The sequence below is a fragment of the Portunus trituberculatus genome, chromosome 41, assembly GCF_017591435.1.
Source record: "Portunus trituberculatus isolate SZX2019 chromosome 41, ASM1759143v1, whole genome shotgun sequence".
NCBI classification, from domain to species: Eukaryota; Metazoa; Arthropoda; class Malacostraca; order Decapoda; family Portunidae; genus Portunus; species Portunus trituberculatus.
This window is the reverse complement of record NC_059295.1, coordinates 31,982,158-32,003,925: the sequence shown is the minus strand read 5'-3', so window position 1 is coordinate 32,003,925 and position 21,768 is coordinate 31,982,158. Positions and strand designations below refer to the sequence as shown.

The window sequence follows — 21,768 nt, the reverse complement described above, 5'->3', positions numbered from 1 at the left end:
TGCCCATTTACTGCTATTGGTTTCTCTTCATCTCCTTCAGTTGCCTTATCTCACCAGGGGCGCCACATCCTCCTCAGGCTTAAATCGAAGGGCTGTGTTGTGCTCTCCTGCTCCCCCTCCTCCTCCACATCCATTCCTTCCACCTGATGCGCGGAGAACGGGGACACACTAGGTGGGGGCGTGGGTGGGGTGTGAGAGTGGGTGGAGGGCGTGAGGTAAGGTGTCATGCTGTGGGAGTGTGAGGTGGTGTTGGAGTCGGATGGGATGTCGTGAGTGGATGTGGATATATCATGAGTGGGTGTGGGCGTGGGGAGGACGGTGGGTGGTGAGGACATGGGTAAGGCTGACACTCTTGAGAGGAAGAGGAAGGGGAAGGAGAGGTAGTGGTGGTGGTGGTGGAGTTGGGTGGTGTTAGGGTATCTGGGATTTGTGAGGAGGGCGAGTGTGGGCGTGATGAGGATGACCGCTGCGTGAGAAGGGCTGGGGGAAGAGGTCCCTGCACCACGAAGGCCAGCACACCCGTGGACAGTCTGGTGGGCGTAAGGGTGAGGCACGTGCCAGGTGTTGCTGTGCTGTTTTCTTTCCCGCTGGCACCGGTGTCCTCTACAGTGGTGGCTGCACTGTCCTCGCTCTTAACGGCAGTGAACGCGTCTGGTGCTGACAGGCGTGACTCGAGGTTGGTCAGACACAACCCGAGGTGATCCAGCAGTCTCTCCTTCAGCACCTCCTTTCCCGTCTGCTGTAACTTTTCTTCCACTAGGTTCATGCACCTTCGGAATCCTGCTAAGTATCTCCCCTCTGCAGAGGTTTTCTTCTTCTCTGTTACCTTCTCGCCTTTCTCCTCCTCCTCTTCCATCTTGTCTTCTTTTTTCACCATCTCCTTAGTCTCCTTGGGGAGGTCTGTGGCGCTCCCTTTCTCCTTCAGCGTTCTGATGTGCTTGACGGTCAGCTCTAAAATGTCAGCCTTTTCCAACTTGGCGGGCCGCCCTCCTGCGTCAGGCCGCACCATCCGCGCCTCCGTCAGCAACGAGGCGAGGTCGTTGAGGCTCGTGTTGATCCTCTCGCGGCGCTTCCGCTCCATGAGTGGCTTGCGGATCTGTGGGGAAAAGAAGCTGTCATGCCTTTGCTACTCTGCCTGCCTGCCTGCTCCACGAGGGTGATGCAGGTGGAGGTGTTTAGGGATTGTGAGGAGTGAACTATAGCGGAATTTGACACAGGAGACTTCAACTCAGCGGGAAAATGTATTGTAGGAGATGGAATGTCATGTGTGTGTGTGTGTGTGTGTGTGTGTGTGTGTGTGTGTGTGTGTGTGTGTGTGTGTTTGTATGTGATGAAGAGGGTTGTCTCCAATATGTCTTTAAACCTTCCGTCAGCACCACTTGTTTATTGCAGTTCTCAGTTACACTAAATGGAAAGCTGAATAGACATTATTGCACAGTAACAATCACACACACACACACACACACACACACACACACACACACACACACACACACACACACATACACGCACACACACACTCACCCGTCTGGCTTCGCTGACAGGCTTTGTTGATTTACGCGGCTTGAGGTCGCCTTGTTGTTCTTGTTGCTGCACGCCCATGGTGGCTGCTGTTGCTGTATTGGTAGGTGGGCAGGTAGCAGTGCTGGAAATAGTGGTGGTGATGGTGAGGCAGCGAGCCACGCGACAGCACCTTCCCTGATGGAGTCCCGTGGCAGTGTGAGGGTCACGCTTCGCGGCGACCGTCACACCGATCCTTCCCTCCGCGCCTGCCCCTCCCCGACACACGCTTCGCAGACACACGCCCCGCCTCCTCCTCCTCTCCTCCTCCTCCTGTGTAGTCATCGTGCAGGGCGCCGCGCAAGGTCCCAAGCCATTTGTGTTGTCTTTGAGCTGCTTCAAGGTGGCCTGGGTAATGAATGGACCACGTGGCAGAAAGGTGTGTGTGTGTATGTGTGTGTGTCTGTGTGTGTGTGTGTGTGTGTGTGTGTGTGTGTGTGTGTGTGTGTGTGTGTGTGTGTGTGTGTGTGTGTGTGTGTGACTGTTATTTGTTGTCTTACTAGTTATTGTCATTAATGTTCAATACACCATGCGTCTTTTCCTCAAGCTTTGTACACATCAGGTCTTGAGAAACTACGATTTGTTTGGTTATTTTCATGAATACAGACATGACATGATGTTTGGTTATCATATCACCATTTCTACTTCGTATTTATTGGTTTTAGCTACTGATATTCTAACTTTATCGAGACTTTTGGGTTGATAAAGCAAGAAAGAAATCATATTTGTCTTGCACCATCCATAATGAAAGTTTGGCACTCGCGTATTGATATGGTCAATAAACTACCTCAACCTACAATAGTCAGAAGTTTTGGTGCCATGGCTCGAACACTTTCAGCGAACTCCCTTAGAATAATATTATTGGGGCTTTCAGCGATATTTTCGTGACTTTAGTGATAGGTTAACAAGGATCAAACACACAACATTAAAGGGAGGAGACAACACACTCATGAGAACAACAAGCAAATCATCTCCAAAGGCCTTTGAAAATATTCTTGGATAAGAGAACAAAGCATTTCAGAAAACAGACCGTGGATGTGTTTATAAAGAAAAGACTTAAGTGACTAGTGTATGTTATAATAATGTTTCAAAAGTCCGTGATGTGGTTTATACTTATTTTTTACCAACAACAAGAAGTAGTGGTGGTTGTGATGGGTGGTCGCCCTTCGTTCTGGTACTACACACGACGTCCTCCCATTGGCCACGTGCTGTTCCTCCTGCTCGCTGATTGGCTGCTGCTGTCACGAGGACCGCCGCTCATTGGTGGGCAGAACGCATGGCGAGAGAGAGAGAGAGAGAGAGAGAGAGAGAGAGAGAGAGAGAGAGAGAGAGAGAGACTTCCGTTGGTGGCGATGCTTGTGGTGGTGATCGTGGTGGTGGTGGTGGTGGTGGTGGTTGTGATGATGGTTGTGGTTTAGGAGGGAAATTTCAACGATGTAGTGAGATAGTGTTCCTTCTGGTGGTGGTAGTGGTGGTGGTGGTGGTGGTGGTGTAAATACAACTTGAAAGAAGCTGTAGAAGAGTAATGGAGATGGTGGTGAGCCAGGTGGTGGTGGTGGTGGTGGTGATGAGAAAGGAGTGAAGAAGAATAAGTAGAGGAAACACGAGGAGGAGGAGGAGAGGGAGGAGGAGGAGGAGGAGGTGGAAGAGGAGCGGAAGCGTGTGTGATCAGCATCTTCACTTTGTGCTGCGCCAAGAGAACGCTTAGCCTGAGGTGATGCTGTGGGCGAGGAGGGGAGGAGGAGGAGGAGGAGGAGGAGGAGGAGGAGGAGGAGGAGGAGGAGGAGGAGGAGGAGGAGGAGGAGGAGGCGGGAGGAAGCGAAGAATGAATGGGTCAACCAGAACCACCATCACCTGTGACCTCTGACCCAACACACCTGTCACTGTAATCTCTCTCTCTCTCTCTCTCTCTCTCTCTCTCTCTCTCTCTCTCTCTCTCTCTCTCTCTCTCTCTCTCTCTCTCTCTCTCTCTCTCTCTCTCTTTTACATTTTATTTTTCTCTACTCCTTCTTTCCTCCTTTATAGCAACTATCACCATCACCATCTCTTTGCTCTATCCACCCATTCCTCCTCCTCCTCCTCCTCCTCCTCCTGCTTGCCATAGAATATAAGGAACAGCAAGAACCATAACTCTTACTGGACAGTTTGTGATAAACTCCACTATTTCATCTGAAGTGAGACACGGACAATAGTGAAGATGAAGTCTGCTCTTTTCCTCTCCCCTGACCCTCTCTCCTCCTCCTCCTCCTCCTCCTCCTCCTCCTCCTCCTCCTCCTGGTCGTCGCCAGCGGCCGGACAGGTAACAGGTGGCTGTTCCGGAGTGTTTTTTTTTTTTTTTTTTTTACTACGCCCCCAAACTTCCGGTCATTAGGAGGACGCCGAGCAGGTAACCCTTGCCTTGAGGGGGAGAGAGAGAGAGAGAGAGAGAGAGAGAGAGAGAGAGAGAGAGAGAGAGAGAGAGAGAGAAAATGCCCATGGATGTGAGCTCTCTCTCTCTCTCTCTCTCTCTCTCTCTCTCTCTCTCTCTCTCTCTCTCTGTGTGTGTGTGATCCCTCCACCCACTCATTAATCTATATATTCATCTATCAATCCATCTATCTATCTATTATTCATCTATCTATCTAATTATTGAAACATCTATCCATTCATCTTTCTGTCCATCCATTCATCCATCTGTTCTTCCATCTCTCCATCTATTCATATATCTCTCCATCTATCCATACATCCATTCATAACGAAGCCAACATCAATACGTTCCTTAGAATTCGAAAGCAGAACAGAATCCAGACAAGAAACTACAAACAAGTATGATTATAACAATGTAAAGAATATTAGGACAAAGGAGTGTGTTGCTGAGCTTAAGTAAAATCTAAAGCATTTTTTTCTAACAGAGAGTTCCTTATCTGTGTCATGAAATTCTCCGTTAGCCGACTGTGTTTAGTAACCTGTTAATAATTTGGATGAACAGACGTACTATGCTCACATCTCTTTCCAGCAGACTGATCCTGTGAACTGCTTGCCCTTGCTTGCGAAAACAAAACATTTACTACGCTTTCTTAGAATAGTGACAATGCAAGGAAATGTCATAAGAATTGCATTTATTCCAAGTCAATGCTACATGTGTATATTCAACAGTCACACTCTCTCCTCGGGAACGACTTACGTGAAATGGAATCCTCTTTGCATATATGTCTCTTATCCAGAAACTCAGAGAATTATTTAGTTCGCCAGCTAATTAATTTTCTCTCTCTCTCTCTCTCTCTCTCTCTCTCTCTCTCTCTCTCTCTCTCTCTCTCTCTCTCTCTCTCTCTCTCTCTCGTGTGTTTGTGTGTATTTATCTAGTTGTATTTACCTAGTTATATTGTGCTGGATTGGAGCGGGGCTCATAGTGTCCTGTCTCCATGTCTCCATTTGTCTATTTTTTTCTTTAAAGTTCTGCACATTATGTGATGTAACAACTTCATTATTCAATGCATTCCACTTCTCCACCGTTATGTGTGGAAAACTGCATTTTCCAATATCCTTCACACATTGCCTCATCCTGATCTTCTTTACATGTCCTGTTGTCCTTCTATCTTCTGTCACCAGCACCAGATCTTCCTTGTCTATCTTTTCAATGCCACTGACTATATTGTACATTGTTATTAGGTCCCCTCGTTCTCTTCTATCTTGTGTGTGTGTGTGTGTGTGTGTGTGTGTGTGTGTGTGTGTGTGTGTGTGTGTGTGTGTGTGTGTGTGTGTGTGTGTTATTGTTAGTATTGTTTTTGTTGTTGTTATTGTCGTTGTTGTTATCTAAAGATGATCAATCAGGTTTTCAAGAGTACTTCTGTTCATAGTGTAAAAAAATTTTGTTAATCTATCACAAATATCATAAAAACCTCCTAGAAGATCTGTGTAACTTTATCTAGAAGCTTTCCAATGCAGTGAGAATGCTGCGTGTAGGTAGCGTTTTAGAATATAGTGCGATGAGTGTACCTTCCTTGTCACAGGTTGTATGGTGAACTGCATACTACATAGCTGGAGTACTGATGACGATGTATGACCCCTGTGCCATATATTAATGTCAAAAACCTAAAAACATAGCAATACTGTCAAGATAATTGTTGTCGAGGCTTCGTGAATCAAGATAATATGGGGGGGTTCATGTATTCGTGATGGTGTAGCAATGTTTGAATACACAATCTCACCTCATAGCTTCCCACATATACTTAACCCTTTCAGTACCATTACGTATTTCCATATTCATTCAGCTTACTATTTGGTGATTTTTGTACAGCTTCAGAAACTGTACTGTAGTGTTTAATATGTGTGGGGAGCATCACCTGAGAGCTGTGGGGTTGTAATAATATGAGTGATAACCTTATTCTAAAACATTTCTGAGCCGCACCATGCACTTTTACTTTTACAAGGCTACAGTCCAAGTTACAAAATTTCTTCTATGATTCTAGTGACATATTAAAAAGATTTATGTATCATCAAGAGGAAATATACTTTTGAGAAACCTGTCTATCGCATCTGTGGCCTTTAAAAACAGTTCTAGTGAGAGCAGGTCGTTGTGAATACAAGCCCAGGTGATTTACTTCTGTGTCTTGGAAAATGCTAAGATGGCGAGGAACATTTTACGTCAGTCTGTTGCTCGCCGATACGGAAGCTCGAGTCTAAAGTCACTAATTTCAAAATCCTGACATAGTATCAATATCCCGATAGTCCGATGCCACGATAAAGACAAGCAACTATAAACTACTCGACTGGGATAGTCCTACATTGTAACGGGGTGAGGGGGAGACAAATTCAACACAGAAAATGGGAAAAACTTATACAAAACGCTCATATGCATGATAATCTCAAACTATCTCAAAAACATTCGCATATATATATGAGGGATGCGGTGGCATAGTGGATAAGGTGATGAGCATGGGATCGGGCAGACGTTCACGCGTAGGTTCGAATCCCACCACGTACAGCCTTAAACACTTTGTCATTTGTCAAGTGGTGTAAAGTTACCTACATGTCACCATGGTACCCAGGATCTAGGTGGTTACACCCAAGATGCGCTTGGGTGATGATATGGGCCCTAATATGGGTACCACTATAAATAAAATTGCCTGCACCACTAATGGGCGGAAGCTGAACAGCGCTTCCCATACACTCTTCAAGTGTGCCTACAGGTGTTATAGATCTTAATGTAAAAAAAAAAAAAAAAAATATATATATATAGTATATATATATATATATATATATATATATATATATATATATATATATATATATATATATATATATATATATATATATATATATGAGGAGGTAGTAGACACCTACCGAGGCAATAACTTACTCCCAGTGAGAGAGATCTAGTAGCACTAGTTCAAGGGGTGCTGTGAGCCTTCCATTAAAGCTAGTTGTGATCTCGCTGAACGTTTCCCTTTGTGTGTCTCAACTCAAGGGGTAGTCACAGCCTACCCTCTAAAGACAACTCTCCTTCTTCACACAAAACTACATGCACTTACCACAAATACACCCTTCACTTGATAATCAAAATTTAAAAGAAAAATGGGACCCAAAATAAACAATGCCTCAGAGTCCCCTCTGGGAGGGACCAAAATGTCCCCAGGTCGGACACCTCTCCTGTTGAAGACCACAAATGCCTTGACACCTCCCTCAACTTTTTCTACATTAACTTCTGCAACATTCGCGGTCTTAGATCTAATTTTCAATCTGTGGAACACCACCTCTCCTCTACTAAACCTCATCTTCTTTTCCTCACCGAAACACAGCTGTCTGAGGCAACTGACAGTAGCCCTTCTCTGTTCCCTCCTACTTTCTCTATTCTCATTTTCATTCCAAAGCTGGATGTTGCGTCTATGTACGCAACGACTTAACTTGCTCTCGTGCCCACGCTCTTGAGTCTTCCGAATTTTCCACCATCTGGCTACGACTTAACAGTCACTCTCAAACTAAATTCATCTGTGCTGTTTATCTCTCCCTAACTCTTCTGACTATAGTAATTTCTTCGACTACTTAACTTCTAAAGTGGAGCACATTCTGTCCCTCTACCCTTTCGCTGAGATTTCCATTCTTGGAGATTTCAATGTTCACCACCAGCTTTGGCTTTCCTCTCCTTCACTGACCACCCTGGTGAACTAGCCTTCAACTTTGCTATCCTCCATGACCTAGAGCAACTGGTGCAACACCCTACTCGTATTCCTGACCGTCTTGGAGACACGCCCAACATTCTTGATCTCTTCCTCACCTCTAACCCTTCTGCTTATGCTGTCACCCTTTCATCTCCGTTGGGCTCCTCCGATCACAATCTCATTTCTGTATCTTGTCCTATTTTCCAATCCCTCCAGGATCCCCAAAGCGAAGGTGCCTCTGGCGTTTTGCCTCTGCCAGTTGGGGGACCTGAGGAGGTATTATGCTGATTTTCCTGGAATGATTATTGCTTCCGTGTCAGAGACCCATCTCTTTGTGCTGAACGCATAACAGAGGTGTTAGTATCTGGCATGGAGGCGTACATTCCTCATTCTTTTCTCAACCTAAACCTTCTAAACCTTGGTTTAACTCAGCCTGTTCTCGTGCTATACATGATAGAGGTTGCCCACAAAAGGTACTTGAGCCTTCCATCTCCTGAATCTCATGCACTTTATATCTCTGCCCGGAATCATGCCAAGTCTGTTCTTCAACTTGCCAAACACTCTTTCATAAATAGGAAATGTCAAAATCTTTCAAACTCAAACTCTCCTCGTGACTTCTGGCATCTAGCCAAAACATCTCAAATAACTTCACTTCTTCATCTTTCCTCCTTTATTTCATCCTGATGGCACCACTGCCATCTCTTCTGTCTCTAAAGCTGAACTCTTTTCTCAAACCTTTGCTCACAACTCCACCTTGGACGATTCTGGGCTTGTCCTCCCTCCTCCCTCTGACTATTTCATGTCTACAATCAAAATTCTTCGTAATGATGTTTTCCATGCCCTTGCTGGCCTAAACCCTCGGAAGGCTTATGGACCTGATGGGGTCCCTCCTATTGTTCTCAAAAACTGTGCTTCTGTGCTTGCACCTTGCCTGGCCAAACTCTTCCAACTTTGTCTATCGACTTCTACCTTTCCTTCCTGCTGGAAGTTCGCCTACATTCAGCCTGTTCCTAAAAGGGTGACCGTTCTAACCCCTCAAACTACCGTCCTATAGCTTTAATCTCTTGCTTGTCTAAAGTTTTTGAATCTATCCTGAATAGGAAGATTCTCAAACATCTGTCACTTCACAATCTTCTGTCTGATCGCCAGTATGGCTTCCGTCAAGGTCGCTCTACTGGTGATCTTCTGGCTTTCCTTACTGAGTCTTGGTCATCCTCTTTTAGAGATTTCGGTGAAACTTTTGCTGTTGCGTTAGACATATCAAAAGCTTTTGATAGAGTCTGGCATAAAGCTTTGATTTCAAAACTGCCCTCCTACGGCTTCTATCCTTCTCTCTGCAACTTTATCTCAAGTTTCCTTTCCGACCGCTCTATTGCTGCTGTGGTAGACGGCTACTGTTCTTCTCCTAAACCTATTAATAGTGGTGTTCCTCAGGGTTCTGTCCTGTCACCCACTCTCTTTCTATTATTCATTAATGACCTTCTTAACCAAACTTCTTGCCCTATCCACTCCTACGCTGATGATACCACCTACATCTTTCCACGTTCTTTCAGAGACGTCCAACCCTTCAGGAAATCAACAGATCACGCAGGGACGCCACAGAACGCCTGACTTCCGATCTTTCTAAGATTTCCGATTGGGGCAGAGAAAATCTAGTAGTTTTCAATGCCTCAAAAACTTAATTCCTCCATCTATCAACTCGACACAACCTTCCAGACAACTATCCCTCTTCTTCAATGACACTCAACTGTCTCCCTCTTCCACAATGAATATCCTCGGTCTGTCCTCTACTCATAATCTTAACTGGAAATTTTACATCTCATATCTCTCTCTCTCTCTCTCTCTCTCTCTCTCTCTCTCTCTCTCTCTCTCTCTCTCTCTCTCTCTCTCTCTCTCTCTCTCTCTCTCTCTCTCTATATATATATATATATATATATATATATATATATATATATATATATATATATATATATATATATATATATATATATATATATATATATATATATATATATATATATATATATATATATATATATATATATATATATATATATATATATATATATATATATATATATATATATATATATATATATATATATATATATATATATATATATATATATATATATATATATATATATATATATATATATATATATATATATATATATATATATATATATATATATATATATATATATATATATATATATATATATATATATATATATATATATATATATATATATATATATATATATATATATATATATATATATATATTATATATATATATATATATATATATATATATATATATATATATATATATATATATATATATATATATATATATATATATATATATATATATATATATATATATATATATATATATATATATATATATATATATATATATATATATATATATATATATATATATATATATATATATATATATATATATATATATATATATATATATATATATATATATATATATATATATATATATATATATATATATATATATATATATATATATATATATATATATATATATATATATATATATATATATATATATATATATATATATATATATATATATATATATATATATATATATATATATATATATATATATATATATATATATATATATATATATATATATATATATATATATATATATATATATATATATATATATATATATATATATATATATATATATATATATATATATATATATATATATATATATATATATATATATATATATATATATATATATATATATATATATATATATATATATATATATATATATATATATATATATATATATATATATATATATATATATATATATATATATATATATATATATATATATATATATATATATATATATATATATATATATATATATATATATATATATATATATATATATATATATATATATATATATATATATATATATATATATATATATATATATATATATATATATATATATATATATATATATATATATATATATATATATATATATATATATATATATATATATATATATATATATATATATATATATATATATATATATATATATATATATATATATATATATATATATATATATATATATATATATATATATATATATATATATATATATATATATATATATATATATATATATATATATATATATATATATATATATATATATATATATATATATATATATATATATATATATATATATATATATATATATATATATATATATATATATATATATATATATATATATATATATATATATATATATATATATATATATATATATATATATATATATATATATATATATATATGTACCTGTGTGTGTGTGTGTGTGTGTGTGTGTGTGTGTGTGTGTGTGTGTGTGTGTGTGTGTGTGTGTGTGTGTTTTTGTGTGTCTGTGTGTGTGCTTACTGATTTAATAATTTATATTGTTATTATTATCTTTATTGTTATTGTTTATCAATTTGTTTATTTTGTTACTTATATAATACATATACAAACATGTCCATATTACATGATTATTATTCATATGTGGTTATCCCAGCTTCTTTCCTTTTTTTTTTTTTCTTAACATATTGAAAATAATGAACATTTTTTGTTGCTTTTGGCCAGCTTTCCCTCTTAAGAAAATAATAAATACTGGAACGTTGTTCATGAATGAAGCTACAGAGGCCGCATCAGGTTTTTATCTCGGTTATTTCGTTTGCAGTACTAGTAATAATATATCTAATATACTTATATATCTTTTTTAATCACACGCTATGCACAGTCGTAGTTGCCTTTCATAAGATTTTATGATCTATGATATTTTTCTCTAATTATAGTGGTAGTCAGAATAAGTTTTCTTTTGTACTGATCCCAGCCATTTAATTTGTTCGAAAATAATTTCAGCTAATAATTCACATTTAAGTAATATGGTACCGTGGTTGCCGGCATTCTGGCCTATGATACAGACACTGAACGAGAGTAAAATGAAAAGTATGAATGATGGAGCAGCACACGTCCGCCTCGCCCGCAGCTGGAAGGTTATTGAGATCACGGTTACGCCGGCAGCCAGGGACTCAGGAATAATGCACGGCACCACGAGCAACGCGAGGCGGCCATGAAATGAACTGAAATGTGACATTTTCGAGGAATACTTCGGTATTATAATGTCAGTTGACAGTAGAGTTCAAAAGTTCAACGACAATTGAGTAATCTGATTAAATATAACTCGCTCGGTCACAGTGCTCGCTTCCCCTGCATGGGAATAAATAATTCCCGCAAACCGCAGGCGACTGAGCGGCGACCAGGCGTGAATTGCTGGTTGGCCGCCCCGTGACATTTCCAGAGGAGGGATAAATTCGAGCATATAAGCTTCTTACTAATCATCATCCCCACTATATCTGACTTTTAACTCGTGACACTGGTAAGCTCAAAGAATCCCCTCTCAGTCAAGTAATACTTTCAGTCAAGTAATGTCTCTTTCAGCTGTCAGACAATCAAATCTGTATTCTATTAATATGTAGAATTAAACTAATGATATAGAATAAGATTTGATTTAGCGAGAAATTCAAAGCTAGATGTTTGTAAAGATACAATATTGTATTTTCCAGGGCTTTCGAAGGAATGGTGACCTACATTTCAAGAGTAATTACGTTGCTGGTGGTTGTTATGGCTGCTGCTGCTACTACTGCTGCTGCTGCTGAGGTGTTTGTTTTGACACGTCATGATGATTTTCAACGCTGTAACACTTGGTGCGGCAGTGGACGTTCACTTACAACGAGGCTTCGAAAAGGTGACATAAGGATGGCAATGGAAGACTTCCCTAAGGGCGTGTTTCCGTCACGTTTAGTACTTCAGGCTGTGGAGGATGCGATTAGTGTGATGATGCGGGACGGACTTGTGGTGGTGCTTCATGACGGTCAGTCCAACACCGAGAATGTGCTGCAGGGAGTCCTGGCCAGCCTCGGTGTGCAGCTCATCCTCGTGGACCTAGGATACCCAGGAGTGACTGAGGTAGATGTGTGAGGCGTGACCCAGGGCGGGTCTATTAGGTTTTAAGTTTCACAAATGCCAGCCATACATGTACACTATACATGCTTTTCTTCAGACTATAGAAGAGTTATATATTCTATAATCATATATGGCAGTGTAAAAGATTAATTTACCTGTGGCTCGACTGTATAGAAAATACTGAGAGCGAAGAAATTGTGAATTACCAGAGAAAGTTTTTATCTTATTTATCTATTTATTTATTTATTTTATTTTATTTTATTTATTTATTTTTGTGCGGGATATAAAAATGTCCTGGATAGAGCCTACGGTCTTATCACATACAGACCCATTATAGGTTGATACCTTACTCATTTGCAAGTCCCTCAAGGCTCTACTGTATAATGCATGTTTCTTTGACACAGGCCGTGTGGCTTGGGGACTTCAACAGTGCCTTCTATGTCCACCTTCTTATATTCGATGATCCAGCTACTGTGGAGGACTTCTTGGAATGGGTGCCTGAACACACGTGGGCGCCGCGACAACTACTGCTCCTCAACATTAACTGGTCATTGAACGCGACCACGATCCTGAGTCACCCCAGGCTTCGCCACTCCTCCTTCCTCACCCTTTTGCAACCACACCTTAAGATAGGAGGAGAGCCCGCCTATCGCATCCTCACCTACGAAACTTTCAAGCCGGGAAACAAGATTGTCCATCGAGGAAACTTGAGTCCGTCGTCTTCGTTCAGTTCTCTCTTTCCTGACCGTTTTTCTACCTTCCACGGCCACCACTTCCAAATCTCCAGCTGGATCGATGACTTTCCTTATATCATTAAAGGCGAGACGTTAAACGACACTTATGGAATTGGTGTCAACATGCTCAACGACATCGCAAATATTTATAACTTTACATACCAGGTTGGTTACAGATTGATTCTGACTTTATCAATGAGAACTCTAATTCAATTGGAAGGTAGTAACAGCTTGACATTCTCCCGCCAGTTATCCGAGCAGTCCGAGGACGGTATGTGGGGCGACCTGAGCAACGGTTCCTGGCGGGGCATGATCGGCGAGGTGAAGAGAGGTGACAGGTCGGGAGCAGACACTCTAGTTGATTACTGTTTTGTTGTAATGACTGATTTATTCGAATATTGATTTTGAGATATTTATATTTCATTTTCATCCCCTTCCGCTACCTCCGTCCGACACACGCTAGGAAAATATAACTCCACAAGTCTTCTTTCTTCAGAGATTTTTGCATCAATGTGATGAGCATCACGAGAGACCAGTTTCGTGCCGTGGACTTCAGCGTGCCCTACAATGTGGATGGTTTCTCGTTTCTGTTGAGGAATCCACTCCCTCCTCCGAGGTGGTGGTCTATCGTCTTCCCCCTGAGGTAAGTAATTAGCCTGAAAGTCAAATATAGATGTCGTTTCTACCTAGCGAATTATTGTAGGTAACGAATATTATATAACTTACAATAACAATATATAATTCGAATTTGAATACATAGAAATTTAAATAATTTACAATGTGAAGACCGTATACACATTAGATTACAGTTACATGTGGCCTGGACATGTCCGCTTTTATCTTTAATGTGTATGAATGCATATACTACTACTGCTGCATCGTGTCGGGCTCAATGAGCAGCTGGGAGGCGTGGATCGCTGTCTTGGTGTGTGTGCTTACGCTGCCATGGCCACTATTTCTGCTCGTCAAGGTGACTTTTTTTCCCACCATATTGTTATCAGATTCTGCTTGATTTTTTCATGGAATGGAGCTGAAATGAAACTTATTAACTCAAAACATGTAATTTGTCTTTTCAGCAATAAACCTTAATTAATTAGTGACACCTTTTACAATCATTTTAAAAGCTGCAGCATGCATGATATAGAGTAGGAATGATATATTGATTTATGTACAAACATGCTACAGATATTACGTTGCATGTTGCAACGTAATACTTACTGTTGTGTTCACTGGGTCGCAGCTTGATGTGGCATCTCCCAGTCAAGTTCACAGGGAGTCCAAGGTCTCGCTTAATAGGATGTATCTAGAGGTGATGAAGATAGTCCTTCACCAGAACTCGATGCAACCTTCATCAGTTACTTCCGTCAGGTAAAATGATTTGTTCCTTCTGTTCATACAGTACAATTAGCATTGCTTGTCAAAACGAAGAAATCACCCATCTCTCTCTCTCTCTCTCTCTCTCTCTCTCTCTCTCTCTCTCTCTCTCTCTCTCTCTCTCTCTCTCTCTCTCTCTCTCTCTCTCATGCACATTCATTAACAATACAAATAAGTATCAGAGTTATGTTTAATTACTGAATACCTGACCCGACAGGCTCTCTTTTCCTTCTCCAACATACTTATCTTTCCCAAGTACAGGATCTTCTTGGGCGTCTGGTTTCTGGCGGCGATGGTGTTGTTTATCTCCTACACCGGGAACTTGGTGGCGTACATCACAGTGCCCGCCAAGCCACAGATGCTGACCATGGTGGACCAGTTGGCAGAAGCGGATGTCATGTGAGTATGTATGTATGTACACAACAGGACGAAAAGAGACTAATGAGGCATGCAGGAAAAAAAGAAAAGTCATAGAGCAAAGTGAAAAAGAAGTCAAAGGCGAAAGAGATACAAGAAGTGGGAGCATTGTGGTGGTGAGCATTGAATAGATTAACATATTTTTCAGCTCTCACGTATGAAGAGTGACTCACGGATTTTACCTCTATCTCATTCTCACACGTATATCCTAAAAAAAAAAAAAAAAAAAAAAACTTTGCAAATTTTTCCCAGATATTCTTTTTAACATGTTATTTTACGAGAAAAATTGTAAAACCGAATTTTCCTGATTATAAAACCTCCGCTTCCTTTAGTTTGTAAGTCTTGCCCTGATTGGTCGACTACAGCCAACCAGCAATCGCTATACATAACTCTATCTCGTGCTTTGTGTAGGGGGGCTTCGTTCCCCTACACTCCCCGACCAGGACGTCACCCTGGACCTGACCAGGAGCTGCGTCCCCTGGACCCCTGCTTCTCACTCTTTGAGACTTCCAGTGGTTGACAGCTATGTATACGAAGTAGTGGGAGGAATACATCATTGCACGACTAAAGATCACTTGAAAGGAAGATAATGTCGATGTGAATGGAGCTTTGAAATAGTGAAAGTTCCATTTTCATAAAATACTGGAGAGAGAAAAATGAAATTAGGGAATAAGTGAATATTGAAGAAGAGTCAAGTCAATTTCATATACAATTGTGTTTTATGATATTACATAAATCTCTCTCTCTCTCTCTCTCTCTCTCTCTCTCTCTCTCTCTCTCTCTCTCTCTCTCTCTCTCTCTCTATCTATCTATCTATCTATCTATCTATCTCTCAGACCCATAATGTTGGACTACGGAACATTCATCCCTGCGTTACTGAATGCCTCGAAGGACCCAACGTTGAAAAAGCTCGGCGAAAAGTTGCTGCTGGTTGATGATAACTCCGATATGGCATTTGATATGGTGCGTGTTGGTCAAGTGTAATTTTCCTGACAGCATTCCTGCTACTTCTCTCACTGACAATCTTTGTTTTTGTTTATTCATCCATTTGTTTCCTTTTTTAATGATTGATGTAATGACCCTCCCTTATAATGTTTTCAATTTCATCACTTTCAGGTGCATAAGGGATACGCTTTTCTGGAGGGAGCGGAGTACTTCAGATACATCGTTATCACTCACCGAGTCACCAATGTTTACTTCCTTCAGGAGATGCTGTTTCCTACTTATATAGGATGGATCTTTCCGAAAAACACGGCCTGGAAGCATAAGTTTGACCTTTACATACAAAGATTTGTAGAGACCGGCTTCATCTCTTTCTGGAAAAAAGTAAGGATAAATTCATAAAGCAGTTAGCATCTCGTATACACTTTCCAAAACACGCACATATGTACACTGGAACACATTCATAGAGATACACAAAGAAAGGCTACGAGTTTTATATGCGAGCGTCTTTTATCCTCCGAGACAAATATTAGAGTTCAGTGAAAGATTCTATAAGGAAAGTCCATGCTAGATTATATAATCATGTTATTCATTGCATAATATTTTTCTTTTTTAATCAGTGGCTTGCAGATAACTTGCGGAAGGAAATGAATCTGACGGAAGGGGCAGGGGTGAAGCAGGAGAGAAGACCGCTCAATCTTGACGACTTAAAGGTAGTGTGAACCGAAAATCTTAGTTAATTACTTTTGTTTGGAGATGTGAACCGGAAGCTTCATCATTCGTGGAGAGAGAGAGAGAGAGAGAGAGAGAGAGAGAGAGAGAGAGAGAGAGAGAGAGAGAGAGAGAGAGAGAGAGAGAATGATAACACGCAACAGTCATTATCCTCTGTTCCCCTCAGGGAGTGTTCTTGGTGTATCTGGCTGGACTTGTGGCTGTCTTGGTGGCTGGCACCTCGGAAATTCTACATCATCACCAAGATCTTATTATCAGCGGAAGAAAATGAATCATAACCTCCCATGTGTGCAGTGTACTGGTTTTGCTTTCAACACACACACACACACACACACACGACCTATGATATCTCATGATACTTTCGATCTGTCATTATTTCGCATATATGTTTTCTCTTTATGAACGGATTGTTGTTTGGAACGTTGTCTCTAACAACCAATCATATAAAGTAATCAATCTCATTAGTAGTTATTTCTTTCTCTGGGAAAAAAAAAAAAAAAAAAAAAATATATATATATATATATATATATATATATATATATATATATATATATATATATATATATATATGATTAAGTATGAACACGTTGCTATTGATTCAAAGAAGTAGTCGCTTAGGTTGTCCCGTGGTTTCACAGTCGGATAGTTTGTTTACTGCGCGGTAGCCTATATGATTAATTGATTATAGCTGAATCTGGTGGATTTTTGGATGTCACCGTATGCTAGTAAAGCTACTCGTGCATATTTTCATGATATGATGGAACTTTATTTTATAAGGTAAAATAATGATATACTGGTCGTATCATCATGTACAGTACCAACTTGTAGCCATCCATCCCTATAACAAGAAAGCTACGCATGGTACCTACTATGTAGATCATTTTTATTTCCATTGAATGTTGTACGTACATATTTCACACAAATATCATAACTTATGTAAAATAATTTGGCAATGTCCTAGTACAGATGTCCCTCGTTTTCCGACTTCCCTTCCGCAGCTTTTTCACAACACTAATTTAACATCACATTATGATAATAAAGCCACGCCATTGGTCAACAACAACAACAACAACAACAACACACACACACACACACTACTCCTTTATTCGTTATCATATTTTCATTTTCCCTTATTCGTTATCATTCTCATTTCCATTTCCCCCTATTCCTTTATACGCTATTCTTTTCCCCTATCCATTTTTTATATGCTGCTTTAGGACCATTTCCTTCTGTTCCCTTATTCGTGGCCATATTCTCATTCCCATTTCTTTCTATTCATTTAATCGTTATCATTCCTAAATGTGACGTCAAATTAGGGAGGCGGTGGCGTAGTGGATAAGGTGATGAGCGTGGAGACTGGAGAGCAAGGAATATTTTATGGAGTTCGGGGCCCGGGCAGGCGTCCGCGCGTAGGTTCGAATCCCAGTATCCCACCACGTATCGCCTTGAAACTAAATTAGGACAGTGCCAAAACATTAATAATCGTTACGAATTTGATGCAATACATAGGTGATGTCATCTGTACCATCTATAGAAATGTTAAGGCTTTCGTCCTTAGCTAAAGGCAAGACAAGTGATCGAACTGCAGTGTTGAACATTGAGCATTTGAGCTATCTGAAGTTCTGAACCGAAAGCAGGCCAGGCAACCACAGCAAGCTGATGTGAAACCACTCCCCGTGCTGGCGTTTGCATATATTACACCTTTTCTCAGTAAGTTGGAGTAGCTAATAGTCTTGGGAAATCTTTGAATACTAGGAAGGATGCTTATGTATAAATAAGTAGTGAAACGCTACAAAAAATGACTAATTATTGCCCCCCTACCCACATAACTGGAATTAGGGAGCTTTAAACACACAAGGACTGCCACGTGCAGGCCTGGTAGCCTCTTGCAGCTTCTCTCTTTTCTTATGTTCTTATAAGACTAGTCAGCCAGTATGCTTGATTCGGGTCAGTCATACCTTTCCTTATCTATTATCTTAGTGAATGCATGCCATATCTGTTTGATATGTAGGTGTGAAGTGAAACACGATGCCATGTTTTGTTGTGTTGACGTGACCGTCTACATTGTTCTGTGGTGGGTGATCTTGGTGCAAGTACGTGGGTGTGTGGTAAATATTAAGAAATTTGTATATAGGTACGGTAAATATTTACAAGAGATCTCTTTTGCCACATATGGTAGTGTACATCCTTAGACTTTTCCTGGAAAGGTGAAATTTGGTCTCTTTAGTATACCTGACCAACTAAGCCAAAACCAGTTTAATCTAACCTGACCCAATCCTAAAACTAACCTAACCTAAGTTAATCAAACCTAACTTGAACTTAATGTAACAGGTTTGGCACAATGTGTTGATTATTTTCAAAAGCATCAGGAGTCAATAATAGCCAAGCTTGCATTTTTTGCAAGCTTGGCTATTATTGACTCCTATACTTCATAAACGGGAAGTATAGCGAGTATATAAACACAACATGCAGTCATGTCATGTCTCAGTGACAAGGAGCGATAGTAAACATTAACCATATATTGGAAGTGTGGAGTAGTCATCACTGCCTCAAATGAAGGATTAGGAGAGGTGGTATTAAGGCGATTTGAGGAGGCTTTTCAGTCAATTGGAAGGGAGATGGAGGTGAAATAAATGAGTAGCAATTTGTCTACCATATGATGAAAAGGACAGTGCAAGGAGTGGAGGAGCAGATGAGATAGTGGTGGAGACTAGCTGGTCAAAGTATAAGGCAGAACAGGTGGAAGTGAAGAAAAGCATGAATTAAGGGATACCACAAGAAATGGAGGAGAAGATGAAAAATATGATACAACACCTTTCCCCTTAATATGTTGGTGTAAATTTCCTGGTATACAGGTGAAGGAATTTTCAAAATTAAGTCTACGGGAACTTGGGAAGCTTCACATTCACTGGGTGATTTTTTTAGCCACTTTTTATGGAAAAAGGTACATCTTATATAACTACAGTCAAATATGGTAAATACAAAAGTAATTAGATGAAATAAGTGAAAAATCTTAGCAACACTTCTTTTGAGCAGTCATGACTTTGCCTTAAGAGAGATGAACAAGGGTAATGTATAGTGTCATGACTGATTTTGACATATACAAGTTCTGGCACGTGCTTTATATTCCAAACAAATGTCGTATTTTTTTTTTTTTTTTTTTTTTTCTCCTTTCAAATGGGATGTATACCAAGTTTGACTTCTTCCAAAGCAGACAAATATCTAGCTACTTTTGTATTTTGTCAAGTGTAATTTTATTACTGTAATCAAGTTATCACGGTTAGCAATTCACATCATGATATATTGTACAGTCAACTTTGAGAGGCTACCATGACTTGAGTTGAATGCTATCAGTGTGACTAGGGTTGGAAAATCTTGTGGCCAGTGGTACAAGTGAGAGGTAGGAACCATGAAGTGTTTGTTTGTCTACCCAAAGAGAAACCACCATGGCCAGGGCTGAAACGACTTGCTTCAGCTAGTTAAATTCCTCTTAATTTTGCTTAATTTTGTTTAGATTTTTGGGAGAGAATAATTTGCTTTCTGGTGAAGATGTCAGGCAAGATAATTAATATTTTCCTGAATGTTATCCAGTCTTGCTACCACAAATCTTGTTCCCAGCCATCACTTGTTGTAATGCCAGTTTCTTTTTCAGTTATTTTTTGAGAGAAAACACTGATGAATAGATGGCCTTGGCAACTTTGGGTATCATGTTACCACTTACTCAGATATCTTCAGTGTCCCACCCAGGTGTGGTAAAGTTAGTGTCTCTTTCCTGCAGTTTCAGCTTCATATTTATCCAGAGCTCCTCAATAGATTAAGGTCCCATGAGTTCCCAGGCCATTCCTCAAACTTTTTGGACCTTATGGCAGAGTGCACTGTCAGCTTGCCACGCTTCACTGTGCCATACTGAAATGTGGACTCATTGCTCCACTTAACTCTCCTCCAGTCTTCAAAAGTGAAATCCTTGTATTTTTTTGTAAACTTGGTGAGAAACATAGATCTTGTGAAGCAGTATGTTTTTGGAGGTTGGAGAGTGGAGATACAGCTTCATGTCCTTGTGACATTGGTGTTGGATAATGCATTCTGCCACATCATCAAGTATAGAAAGTTTGGCTTGTTTGAGTTGTCTTGCTGTTATCTTTGGATTAGTCAACTTATCTGTAGTAGACAAGATCTTCTTGGAGTACTGACAAGATGGAACTTCATTTCAAGAAAGATTCTTGGCTCATGAAATCAGTGTAGATTATCATTTCCCTTTTCCTTAGACATCTATGCTATGAATTTCTTTACTGCTATACGTATATTCTTTGTGAAAAGCAAGAATACATGTCTTTTCTTAATATTTGATGTTCTTGGGACCCATCTTTAGTATGTGTATAGGTGTTGGTATGAAGAAAAATGCAGGAGAGAAGAAAAGGCTGAGATTTCTTCTCTTGGCAAACTTCAATCATCACTTGTTGTGGCAGTCTCGTGCAACACTGGTGGGAAACACAAGACAGGCTATCGTTGCCCAGTACTATTGGGTATATTAAGATGTAAGCTTGTTACCTGCTTGGGAGAGTTCTTATCTAGTCACCCATAGGGGACAACAAAAACATCTTCCATATACTTTTTGCAAATAGAGTATCTCCTTGATCCACTCCAAACTTTGGAAATGGTTTTGAAGGTTTATCTATCTTATTCATCATTCAACAATACTCTGATCACTAGGGTAGCTATTGTGCTGGCTTATCCAGTCACATATTAGGAATTGCCAAATGATATGTGGATAATGGCCTATGACTAACAAA

At 39.4% G+C, this 21,768-nt stretch overlaps 2 protein-coding genes across 4 annotated transcripts in view; one reads left to right on the top strand and one right to left on the bottom strand.

The window, feature by feature from the left end:
- Nucleotides 1-1,860, bottom strand: part of LOC123517003 (protein hairy-like) — a 2,492-nt gene extending 632 nt beyond the window's left edge. The window contains exons 1-2 of the mRNA XM_045276814.1: nucleotides 1,525-1,860; nucleotides 1-1,096 (exon numbers count right to left, since the gene is read on the bottom strand). The exon at nucleotides 1-1,096 is cut by the window's left edge and continues 632 nt beyond it. Coding sequence (XP_045132749.1) covers nucleotides 224-1,096; nucleotides 1,525-1,845 — 1,194 coding nt within the window. The 5' untranslated portion in view covers nucleotides 1,846-1,860 and the 3' untranslated portion in view covers nucleotides 1-223. The remainder of the gene's footprint in view (nucleotides 1,097-1,524) is intronic.
- Nucleotides 1-17,421, top strand: part of LOC123517002 (glutamate receptor ionotropic, kainate 2-like) — a 45,682-nt gene extending 28,261 nt beyond the window's left edge. For 2 of the 3 annotated variants that reach the window (XM_045276811.1, XM_045276810.1), the window contains exons 3-13: nucleotides 12,380-12,782; nucleotides 13,184-13,678; nucleotides 13,763-13,851; nucleotides 14,010-14,156; nucleotides 14,414-14,483; nucleotides 14,754-14,881; nucleotides 15,149-15,286; nucleotides 16,141-16,267; nucleotides 16,421-16,630; nucleotides 16,867-16,959; nucleotides 17,145-17,421. In XM_045276811.1, coding sequence (XP_045132746.1) covers nucleotides 12,380-12,782; nucleotides 13,184-13,678; nucleotides 13,763-13,851; nucleotides 14,010-14,156; nucleotides 14,414-14,483; nucleotides 14,754-14,881; nucleotides 15,149-15,286; nucleotides 16,141-16,267; nucleotides 16,421-16,630; nucleotides 16,867-16,959; nucleotides 17,145-17,249 — 2,005 coding nt within the window. In that variant the 3' untranslated portion in view covers nucleotides 17,250-17,421. Of the gene's footprint in view, nucleotides 1-12,379; nucleotides 12,783-13,183; nucleotides 13,679-13,762; nucleotides 13,852-14,009; nucleotides 14,157-14,413; nucleotides 14,484-14,753; nucleotides 14,882-15,148; nucleotides 15,287-15,715; nucleotides 15,986-16,140; nucleotides 16,268-16,420; nucleotides 16,631-16,866; nucleotides 16,960-17,144 lie in introns of those variants that run through there. The other variant, XM_045276812.1, reaches the window with a different exon arrangement.
- The last annotated feature ends 4,347 nt before the right edge of the window (nucleotides 17,422-21,768 follow it).